At 49.4% G+C, this 12,096-nt stretch overlaps 1 protein-coding gene across 9 annotated transcripts in view; it reads left to right on the forward strand.

Annotated features, from left to right (window-relative positions):
• DGKZ (diacylglycerol kinase zeta) overlaps nt 1–12,096 on the forward strand; it is a 100,203-nt gene that overhangs the window by 12,889 nt on the left and 75,218 nt on the right. For 3 of the 9 annotated variants that reach the window (XM_050955246.1, XM_050955248.1, XM_050955250.1), the window contains exon 1: nt 6,130–6,351. The exons of 3 other annotated variants lie outside the window; for them this stretch is intronic. In XM_050955246.1, coding sequence (XP_050811203.1) covers nt 6,194–6,351 — 158 coding nt within the window. In that variant the 5' untranslated portion in view covers nt 6,130–6,193. Of the gene's footprint in view, nt 1–94; nt 260–6,129; nt 6,352–12,096 lie in introns of those variants that run through there. 3 more of the 9 variants (XM_050955249.1, XM_050955252.1, XM_050955241.1) reach the window with 2 other exon arrangements.

The raw sequence follows: 12,096 nt of genomic DNA on the forward strand, positions 1-12,096 counted from the left end.
ACAGCGTTAGCTGTGCTTTCAGGAAGTGCAGAAAGAGGAACCAGGTGAAGAGAATGAACAAAGCCACTATTCCCTCACAATTCTGATGGCAGAGAGCTGGCAAGGACCTGCCCGTGGAATGACTCCAAAACTCAACCACAGGGAGAAGCAGGAGAGAGGACCCAGGCTACAGTGAAGAGCACCTGCCTGCACTGCAGCAGATGTGGCGGTACCAGTCATGGGACGTCCCCCAAAGCCTACCAGAGGCCACAGATACAAGGTACCCCCTGTGCTGGGTCTCTTGCTCTTGAGTGCTAGTTTTCTCTTGCTTGTTGGGCTGATGCCTTCTGCTTCTAGTGCTGACAGCAGCCACTTGTATCTTACCTTGAGGAGGAAGGTTTCTTTGGAGCTTCCTGTGTTCCCAGATCCTTGCCTGTAATCCCCTTCCCTTATCCCAATGGCTGTGGTAGGGTATTGAGATTTCCTGGCTCTAACATTAAATGGGTGTCTACGTACATAGTCAGTTTGTTCCTGCATCTGATTCCATTTGCACATGGAGCGTGTGGTGCATCCTGCTAGGGAAAGGGGTGGGGGAGAGGCTCATAAGACTGTCTGCCCCTCCCCCTCTCCTGAGTCTGCTGGAAATGTGTTGTGGATGAGGCTCCTTAACTCCTGCCTAGAAATGGTTGTGGGGACACCTAGGACTAAGCATTTCCCTGGGGTGCCTGGCCCACAATGACAACCCCCCCCAGATCTCTAGCAGGGGGTCTTCCCCTTCCAGCCTTTACACACTGAGCCCTCAGCCTGACTTTGCCTGGTTCAGGGACAGACACTGAGCTCACAGGACCCATCTCACTTCCAAAGTTACTTTTTTTCTGTGCAAAAAGGATTGGCAACTCCCATCACCAGGAAACAGGTTTCCTTGGTGAAATCAACATCTCCGTTATTAAACATAACTCTAAAACCTCGGTGTGTCCTCAGGGATTTTGATCTGTGGAGCAGGCCAGCACGTGCAAAGCTTTCAATTAGGGCTGTCAATTAATCGCAGTTAACTCACACGATTAACTCAAAAAAATTAAGTATCAGAGAGGTAGCTGTGTTAGTCTGGATCTGTAAAAGCAGCAAAGAATCCTGTGGCATCGTATAGACTAACAGACGTTTTGGAGCATGAACTTTCGTGCGTGAATACCCACTTCGTCAGAGGCATGCATCTGACGAAGTGGGTATTCACCCACGAAAGCTCATGCTTCAAAACGTCTGTTAGTCTATAAGGTGCCACAGGATTCTTTGCTGCTTTCAAAAAAATTAATGGCAATTAAAAAGATTAATGGCGATTAATCGCACTGTTAAACAATCGAATACCAATTGAAATGTATTAAATATTTTTTGATGTTTTTCTTCATTTTCAAATATATTGATTTCAATTAAAACACAGAATACAAAGTGTACAGTGCACACTTCATATTATTTTCATTACAAATATCTGCACTGTAAAATGATAGATAAAAGAAATAGTATTTTTCAGTTCACCTCATACAAGTACTGTAGTGCAATCTCTTTATCGTCAAAGTGCCACTTACAAATGTATATATATTTTTGTTTCATAACTGCACATTGTTTTATTTTTAATGCATTTTCGTACATAATTCTACATTTGTAAGTTCCACTTTCACAATAAAGAGATTGCACTACAATACTTGTCTGAGGTGAATTGAAAAATACTATTTCTTTCATTTTTTACAGTGCAAATATTTGTAATAAAAAATAAAGTGTGCACTGTACACTTTGTATTCTGTGTTGTAATTGAAATCAATATATTTGAAAATGTAGAAAACATCCAAAAATATTTAAATAAATAGTATTCTATTATTAATAGTGCGATTAATCGCGATTAATTTTTTGAATCGCTTGACAGCCCTACTTTCTATTTCAAAATCTGTGAGGAAAACATTTGAGCACATGGGGGAAAATAGAGAGACCTTCAAAGTGTGAAATAAGCTTGACGCTGACTTGGAAATGTATAGAGGGGATTAAACCCAAGTCCACTGTACAGCCCTATCCTGAGGAGATGCTGTCTCTAGCTCTGCAGAACCTCGTGGTCTGCATCTGACCTTTTAGTAGCATTCCTACTGCTTGTTCTGACAATTGAGCGTTATAGGTTTGAATTGTGGGTGTATGAGTGAGGCAGCAAAAGGAAGGGGCTTGGAGCCCAAGAGGTTGTGGGGGTAGGAGATGCTGAAGGAGGGCAGTCTGGGGGAATGATAGTTTCTGAGGCAGCTATATTAGCTCAGCCCATGTCTCTCTCTGGGGTAAGAATTAGTTGGGCTGATCTCTCATTCCCAACCACCAAGGAGATGGGGAGGGATTTTTACTCTGAATAAAATGCAGTGACCTGTAATCAGTAATACTGGAGAATGTAGCGAGAGGAGTTTCCAGCAAGCTCCTGGGCTGCTCTGAGATCCTGCTCTCACGAGCTTAAGTGCAGAACGGAAGGATGCCTGTTTGGCTACTAGCCCAACCTTTGTGTGTGGTGTTCCTGCCCATTCTTCCACAGAAAACAGGAGCATGTGGCTAAGGCTGGCCAAGCAGCAGGTAACAATGGTGCATGATTTAACAAGTCTTCCTAGCCATACAGAATATGAGACACTGCAGTTCAGAACTTGTGCACAGGATATTGCCAGAGCTTGGTGCAAAGGGGGCAAATAGTGTTGGAGAGCAGAGTATAGTGAGTAATATAATTTTACAGCTCCCTGCTTCTTGCAAAGATCTTGCCATTTAACAAGTATGATATGGCCACAACATGTGCTGGGCTAGAGAATACTGGCAGTGGGGGAATAGCGCTCACTGTTTGTGACAGGAACATATTGCAACCTGTATTGTGGTTTGGACAAGGAAATAAGCAACCCGCCTGGCTTCTGCCTTTGCTGGAATCATCTCTCTGCTGAGGAACTTGAGAACTAATTTGTCCAGGTCTCTGTGTGACACGTGGGGGATAAAGAGAGAAGTGGACAGAGAGCATGGGGCAGCTTTTAAGGAGAGGAACTTGAAAGCTGCTGGACAGTGCCTGTCATGTCTCTGGGGCTTTCCTGAATTGATATGCATCAAGGGAGCTGATTTTAGGGCCTAAGCAGCTGTTGGGGACACACCCAGGGAAAATTCAGATGGTTCCTCTGGGGAGATGCACAGTTAAGAATCTGGCCTCACTTTCCCCTTGCTTTGATTTTAGTATCATCATTATCTGTATCCAGAGGCCCTAATCAGCATTGGGTATCATTGAGCTGGACACTGTGTTAACACAATGCTGCCCAGAAGGACTCACAGTCCACTTTTAAACAGGATGCTACAGTGAGTGTAACAAAAGAAGGAAGGGGAAGCTCTCTTGTTTTTGAGTTTGGGCAGCAGCTTCCTGCTAGCATGAGAGAGGGAGTGTGAGCAACACTACTTTACTTCCTGAGCTGGCAGGCTGACTGGGAGAGAGCTCAGCATGTACAGGCCTCCTGCACTCTAAGGTGCTGAACGCACAGTTGAGGGTCTGGATCCCTTGAGTTTTAATTCTGGCCCTGACAGTGGTGCCCTACATAATCGTGGGCAGGGCTCTTCCCCTCTCTGCCTCTGTTTTCCCATCTGTAACATGGGGGATGTGGTCTTGACCCTCTTGGCAGAGGGATTGTGAGGCTTTAGGAGTTAGTAGTGTCTGCAGAGAATTTTAACAATGGGAGGTTGTCACAGGGTTCGTGCCACTCACTGCTAGGGCACCTCTTTGTGACTTGCCACTGGTTTGACACCTTTTCTTGTGGTTTCTCTGCCCTTTGTCCCAGTCTTTCACTCTGGGGCCTCTCTCACACTCCACACACTTCAGCGCTTTCTCTTCATTGCTTGGCCCTCCGGCCAGGTCACTATAGTTTTTCCTCTTTAAGTATCAGTCTCTGTAAACAAACTTCCTCAGGCAATCTTCAAAGTCCAGTGCCTTGTCTGTGCCACTCCCGCAGCAACTGGTAGGGAACCTGGGCCCACCTTCTACACTGGGTTCCAGCGTAGGGACCCTACACTCAGCAGCTAAGATCGAGATAGTTTCAGCCTTGCTGTTGTTTCCCCTAGGCTTCTTCCTACTCCTTTCTCTCCACCCTGAGAGTGACCGCTGATTCTCTCCCTCTGGAGCAGCCCCTTTCTGCTCTCCTCTTCCTGCCTAGCTGGGCTTCAGATTCAATGAGGGCTGTATAACCAGCGTACACCTCACTCAGTGCAGCCCATCCTGGCAGGTAGATCCTTCTGAGTCATTTTAACTCCTTCAGGGGTGGTGTGGGGTGAACACCCCATCACAGAAGTACTGGATAAGTGGTAAGCCCTAGTCCTTCTCCTCCTCCCTTTGCTGTGTAAACACTTTAGTTCTCCATACACCTTGCTATGGCCCATAGGCCAATAACAGTAGTAGCCACAGGAATCAGTCATGGGGTGGCCCTTGGGACAGGTCCTGAAACATCCTTGCCCTTCCAGGTACATTGTGAGCTGGAATGGGTTCATTTCAAAGCTACCTGCTCCTATTGATACCAGCTCCCAGTCCAATAAAGCTTCACCACTCAAGCATCTACTAGTGTGGCTATCTGTGTTTTGCTGTGTGAGTTGCTTGCAGGCTACTGATCCAAAGGGGAGCAACAACAGCTTCCCATGGGGGAACCAAGTCTATGGAATGAGGCTGTCCCTGGATCATGCTTTCTTGCTGCCTGGTCAATTAGGTCTTGCAAAGCATTTCTGGGACATGGAGAGCCAGCTGAAGCCAAGGTGGCATTTAGACAGAGAATGGATGAGATTGGAGCTCAGCCTCTGACTTGCTTTGGGGTGATGGTGACCAGGTGCCCGGAAATCTAGGATATCAACAGGGCACTACAGCAAGGAAGTTCACACAGCTAGAGTCACAGATGGCATTGCCTGGCAGTGCTGTGTAGAAGCTTGTGCTACTGAAGTCCTAGTTAGCTCTTCCTTAACCAGAATGACACCATCCTCATTCTAATGTGGATCAGTGGCATTGAGTTTTGTCTCTGTGCGGCAGCTTTTTGGCTAAGATGTGTCAACTGTTGTAATATGAGGTTGATTTGGTGTCAGATAATGTAAGGCTTCTTTAATGCACTAAGACAAATAAGGTGTTGAGACAATTGCATGAAAGTGAAAGGGTTGGCAGGATGTGGCTTTGCTGCAGATGAACCAATCCAAACATAACGAAGGCACTGCCGAGATAGTCTTTGTACTGGCACCAACAAGGCACTGCTCTGAGGAAGCTCACATCCGTAGAATCTTAATTCAAGCTAAACAGGGTCAGTTCGGATCAGTGTTTAGATGGCAGACCCCCGAAGAACATCCCCAGGGCGTTGGGGCTTCAGCAGGTGGCACTATATGCACAATCAGCACCAAACTAGTCTCCCTACACAGTGCGGGAGCCATTGGATTAACCATCCCAGCGAGCTCCGGAAGGATCCCCCAGAGCTCTTTCCCTAGGGTCTCAGTCAAATCCCCTTGGCCTCCTTCATTTCCCCCTGCAGTTTCCGCTGGCGAGTCATTTCCCCCCCTTCCTGCCCTGCGCCGGTCCCCCCAGAGCAGGCTGCCCAGTGCCCCGGGGAACTGTCCAGCGTGCAAGCGGGCGCTGAGTTGAGCGCAGCGGCAGGGCAGGGGACTGGGGCGCCGGCGGGCCCGGCCGGGCCCGATATTGTTGCGCGGGGCTCTGAGCTCCCTCCAGCAGCCCGCGGGGCCCGAAAGCGGCGGCCCCAGAGCGGGGCTGTCCCCTCCCCGGCGGCTCTGCACCGGCTGCCCCCGCGCCGCATCGCGCCCTTTGCAGCCCGCTGCCGCCTGGAGGCAGGAGCGGGCCCCGCCGGCTGGCTGCAGTGTGCGGCTCCGACGGCAGGTGGGGCTGCCGGCCTGGCGTTGCTGCGCGGAGGCAGCTGCGCGGGCAGCTATCGGGGGTCCTCGGGCGCTACCTTGCGCGGCTCAGCGCTGCCTCTTCCTGCATCGCTCCGGCTGCCCCTGGCGGGGCATGAGCCAGGCTGCCGGCGGGGGCGGGGCGTGCTGTGCTTTCCCAGCCCCGGGGCCGGGCTGTCTCCGGCGCGCTCCTGCCGCGGCACCGCATGGGCAGGTGGCCCCCGCTGACCGCCGGCACCCACGGCTATGACAGGGGCGCCCGGCGGCAGGTGAGCGCAGAGCCCCCGGGCCGGGTCCGCCACGGGTCATGGAGCCGCAGGAGCAGGAGGGGTTCGCGGGAGCCAGCGCCTCCAGCTCCCCGTCCTCCAGCAGCTCGGAGATCTCGCTGGAGCCGGAGAAGGGCCCGGCGCTGGGGCGAAGGCACAGCAACAAGAGATTCACGGGGCTCAGGATCTTCGGGCGCAGGTGAGCGGCGAGGGAGCAACGTGCTCTCGTGGGAACTGGGCCGCGGGGCAGGTAGCCTTGGGCTGCAGTGTTCGCGGCCAGACTGTCCCCGGGGCCGCTTGTCTGCAGCTGTGTCTTAATGTGGGCTCCGATTCAGGATCCTGGGCACCCTAGCCTGGCTTGCCCTAACACAGGTGCCTGCTGTGCTGGTGCCCAGAGCTCGCTCCCCCTAAACTCTGGTCTTAGGGTCTACACTTAAGTTTTGTGGGTATAGCTATGTCACTTACGAGGGGAAATAAATCATGCCCCTAACCAGTGTAGCAATGCCTGCAAAAGCTCCAGCCAAGTTATACCGGCAGAAAGGTACTTTTTGCCAGTATAGCATATTTCATTTTGAGGACTGGCTTGAGCTATACTGGCAGAAGAACTCTTGCTGGTGTAAGCTGCGTCTCTGCTAGAAGGATTTGTTACTATAACTATGGTTTTCTAATGTAGATCAGGCCCAAGTCTTTACTGTCATATTCCTGATGCTGCAACTTGCAGGGTGGGAGGTATGTAGAGTTTGGAGAGAACAAACTACAATTTAGCATTTCCAAAGAACTTCACAAGTCAGGCACAACACCTCTTCCCCTTCCCTCATGCTCGCCATTGGACTTCTTTATTTTGTTGCTTACTATATGGTTAAACTTTGGAACTCACTGCTGCAAAATACTGTTGAGTCAGAAAAAGAAAAAACTCACTAGTATAACAGCAGTGACACTGGCTTTTGTACAAGCGCAAAGGGTATTGATCCTCATACTTCAGAACATCCGTCGATCAGTAGGTGGGGTCAGCAAGAAATCCAAGCGTATAGTGTCATGAAACTAGCTTCTGGCTGTTGGCAATAGAAGAGGAGGCTACATGAACCATTGGTTTGTTGTTGTTGTTTTTTTTGCTACGGTGGGAGGTGATATGAGGCACGAAACTCCCTATTATTCATACCCAGTCTATTTCCCCTAGACACACCTTTCCCTTGCTCCTGGGACCCTCAGATAGTACTGTTCAGCCTCTGGTGAGTGAACTTGAGCTGTGTTGTTGCTGGTTCACACTTCCTGACGTTTGCTGATTCCTGTAGAATTTTGACTGTATGCTTCTTTGAAGCAGGAACCATGTCTTTGTACTGTTTGTGTATGTACAGTACCAAGTATAATGGGGACCTGATCCTGACTGGAGTCTCTGGGTATTTATGTAATAGAAATACTAAATAATCAGAATGGGAATTCTCCCCTGCAACACCAGTGGAAGAGGTTCTATGTGGGCTTATGTGGAGAATCTAGGAGCTCCTAGATATAAAGCCCTTGTCTCATCCTCTCCTTAAATTGCATTGGATCAGCCTGCCTTGGAGGTCTGAGAGGAGGCAGGACTGTTCATTTATAATAAAGCCAGAAGGAACAATTTTGACCATCTAGTCTGACTTCCTGAGTAACACAGGCCATAGAACTTTCCCTAAATAATTCCTGGAGCAGAGCTTTTAGAAAAACACCCGGTCTTGATTTAAGCATTGTCAGTGAGGAAGAATTCACCATGACCCTTTGTAAATTGTTCCAATGGTTAATTACCTTCACTGTTTTAAAACAAAAACAAAAACCAACCCCACCCTCCCACAAATTTTCATTATTTCCGGTCTCTTATCCAATTAGAGATAAGAGCACAGTTGGAGTGGAGACAGAGCTTGGCTATCGAAGAAGTGTGTTGGGAGTGGCATCCCAGGAGTCAGTATTAGGGACAGTATGCATGCCAGATGAACAGAGAGGCACATATCAGCTGGGTTGGGGTATGGGGACTGGTGACCAGAAGGAGCTGTTTCTTCAGGTTTCCTGTTGTTCCAATGTTTGTGACTTGACTTAGTGCTTGTGGGGCAGGGGGATCTCCAGACCAGGAAGGGTTGGGTCTCTTAGGGTATGTCTGTACTGAGTGGGAGGGGAAGGAAATCCATGGCAGCGAGTGTCAGAGCCCAGGTCAACTGACTTGGGCTTATGCTACAAGGCTCAAAATGGCAGTATAGATACCTGTAGTATAGTATAGATCAGAGGTTCTCAAACTGGTCCGCAGCCCACCAGTGGTCCACGAGCTTCATTCAGATGGTCCGCAGATAGTTCCCTTTAAGGTGCGCATGCCTGAGTGGCTGCACACAAAAAAATGAAGGGCCACCCACCTAATTAGTGGAGCTGTGCAGGTGTGGCTCTGCTAATTAGGTGCCTGGATCCTAGAGAAGGTGTAAAGTGAGGTGATGGCCTTGTTAGGAATAGGGGTTAGGTGGGAGGGGGGCAGTGGGGTGAGAAGAAGGGGTGGGGGGAATTTGAGATGTGCAGGACTGCAGCGGCAGCTAGAGTAAGAGGTGACTTTCCCCAGCTCCAAGACTGTGGCTGCTGGGGAGAGACCCCCCGCCTCTCCTTCCCAGCTCCTGCTTGAGGGCTGCCACAGCAGGAGAGAGAGGGCACATCCATTGCATTAGAAAGGTAAGACTACTGGTATTAAAATATGAGTTTTCTGCTTTTATTTGTAGGACAAAAAAAATGTATTATTATTCACATAGCACTTTTATCCAAAACACTTTACAATAGTTAGCTAATGGTACAAGCAACATTTGGAAAGATCATTAAGTGGTCCGCTGAGACCCTTAGCAATTTTCAAGTGGTCTGTGGGAAAAAAAAAAAAGTTGAGAACCATTGGTATTTTGAGCCCTGTAGTGTGAACCCAAGTCAGTTGACCTGGGCTCTGAGATTCGCTGCTGAGAGTTGTTAAATGTTTTTTGCAATATAGCTGTAGCCATAGGAGCAAGCACCATGTCTTCCTCTGTATCTTGTGCTCCTTTCTCCTCACTGGGCCACGTTCCATCCTTCGACTGACGAGCTTCTCTTCAGAAAGATATTTGAGCTCTCTGCTTACTTTTTGTGCAAGTAGTGTCAGTACCACTTGCTTTGATGGGGAGTGTGGGAAGGGGCTGTGTAGGTCTGTGCCTGGCAAGCAGGGTCAGGCTGCTATCCTTGGACTCATGGATTCTGTGTGTCACAGATGTACCCTCGCTGGGCTGAGCACGGAGTTCTGTGTGGGAGGCTGATGGTGTGGATAGGAGCAGGCCATAATTTCAGTCTTAGAGATGTAATTAGAGGCTCCTGCCCGCAAGAGAGCGGCCTAGTGTCTGATTAGGCAGTGAACAATATGCAATGGCAAAGGACTGGACGAGATGTTGTGGTGACAGCTGGTTGAATCGGTGTGTAATCACATTGGTCATTGTGGAGGCTGCACTGTGCTCTGTATGGTGGGTGTTACTAAGTGGTCACCTGTATGGTAAATGTTACTGAACGGTTGCTAGTCTGTTCACACATTGCAAAATAATTCAAGGTAATACGTGGTGAATAAGTGTGAATCAAATACACCTTGTTCCTGCCCTCCTGGCCTCTGCTATTCCGGTCCCGGGCAGCCCGTGTACAGCTCTGACAATGCCCCTTGATCCTGACATGCTCCTTTCCCCACACCCTGCTATTCCAGTCCTGGGACATCTCCACAACTGAAGCTGCTGACTGTGTGCAGGGAGTATGTGAGGGTTATTTTTCCTGGTAATGTCAGAAGTTTTGAGGCAGGTGCAGAATCTTACAGGTTAAGAGCTTGGCTAAGCTGTGAAGTGTCCAGCTCATCCCCAGGACACAAGAGTGAAGGGGTTGGTGATGTTCTTGGACTCTCAGTGAGCACTGTTTCCTTTGAATCTCTGAATGTAAGTTGAGTAAAGGGAAACTTTATCCTCCCCCACAGCTCTCTTTCCTGCAAATATGGGACTCTGGCTTCTCTGGCTTGTTTCTGCACTCTCAAAGCTGACTGAGTAACATCTGCTTTCCTCTCTCCATGTGACAGAACAATCCTGCAGCCCCTGGGAGATGGTAGGAAATGAGTGCCATCTGCCCCCCACAGAGCATTAAGCCTGCAAGCCTAGCAGGTGCTTCAAGCAATGATTGTGATGTCCCCATGGCTGTGAGGCTCTGGGGTGCTTGCTTGTACTCCATTTTTCTTGCCTACAGGCCCCGTGTGCTGCTTCCTCCCCCATCACCCACCTGAATTTGTCAGATTTCCAGTGTTTGCCCCATTCCTCCTCAGCCCTAATGCTCTGGGGCACTAGCTCATTGTTCAGTGTTCTGGAGACTGTTTGATTCCCATCCTCCAGTCAGGAGTCTCCCTCTTTGCTCCCTCTCCCTTGCCAGCCCTTATATTGATATGAGCAGGCCTGACATGTTGCCAAGGTGATTCCATCACAAGGCTCTAAGCAGAGGCTGAGTGGCAGAGTGGGAGCTTCTTCCTTCTGCTCCGGTTTCAGATGTGGCGGCAGAGGCTGTGACAGTGCATGATGCCATCTCTCCTTCTCCCAAGATTAGACTGTGTCTCTCCTCTCCTTCCCAAGGGGTACGTGTCCTTGAGGGTATATGTACTGCAGTTTTAAGTGCAGCATTATCTGTAGGGAGAGAACTGTGGGATGTGTGTCTGTGTGGACCCCTTGGTGATGAGGAGGATGGAGTGTCACACAGGACAGTATAGAAGGAGGCTGTGTGTGTGTGTGTAGGTTCTGCATACTCATGACATTGTACTGTCCAGCATTGCTGGAATCTCTAGTCCAACTATCTGGTGGCTGTACCCTTTCTTGTACCTCTTCTTTCAGCAGAAGCACCATGCTGGAGGAGTAGATTGTTCCCCTCTGGATGAGGATGATTTAGATACTAAAGAACCTCAGTCATCGGCTCTGCAAAAAAATATAGGGTAGTTAGAATTCTCTGTGGGCCTTGGAGAAAGGGAAAGTCCTTGTACAGTGATCCTTGGGGTGGGATGTGAGTACCGGGTAGGACATCACCTGTGAGCTGCTTCAGTTGCTATGCAAGTGGCTCCCATGTGAATTTCAGAGTGGCCAGTGAGTTCGAGTCCCACCTGATTGGGATTGAGGTGAGGCTGGCATTTGGTGTATTAGGGGCAGTGTTTTGGGGAGGATAGTACTGGACAGTCTTTATCCCTAGTATACACTTCCTTCTAACAGTGATTGACTGAGAAGCATACACCTCCCTTAGGCTGGAATGTGGCCAGCACATAGGGGTTAAATCCACAGGGACCTTTTGTGACCACAAGTGATCAGGAATTTGTGTTTATATCCTGTAGGAAAGATGTTCCCTCCAGCATCACAATGTCCCCTAGCATTTGGGTCATTCCTCACTTATATAGGTCGGCGCCCCCTGCTGAGTCGTTCACACCACTCTCTGAAGCACCTGAGTGCCCCTTGAAAGTCTCCCATCTTAGCACTGCCCAGACCTGACATTGCTCACTGTAACTTGAGCTGATGAGCTTGTCGCCTCAGGTGATATGGTGACAGCCTTGTCACATTCAATCAGATAAGCAGTGAGTACATGGAACTACAGGCAATATTGTGTAGGAGAGACTGAGCCAATGCTAGCCCCACTGCCCTTTGCCTGGCGTGTGCCTTCACCAGCAATGTGTGCCCCAGATACCCACCCACCCAAATAGCTGACACCTGATGTGTCACCACTACCTCACTGCAATGGAATCCTGCAGGTGGATTGCAGCATAGCCCAAGCTGCTTACAACCACATTCAGCTCTCATAAAAATGCAGTATCACTGGAGTGGCAACAAATCCAAATGGTGAGGGCATTCCCCCTGCTTCCCACTCTTTTCTCTGGGATCCAGAGTGGGCCTCAATGGCACGTGATGCCTGTGAACTTGGTGCCACCTCT

This window comes from Gopherus flavomarginatus, chromosome 5, assembly GCF_025201925.1.
Source record: "Gopherus flavomarginatus isolate rGopFla2 chromosome 5, rGopFla2.mat.asm, whole genome shotgun sequence".
NCBI lineage: Eukaryota > Metazoa > Chordata > Testudines > Testudinidae > Gopherus > Gopherus flavomarginatus.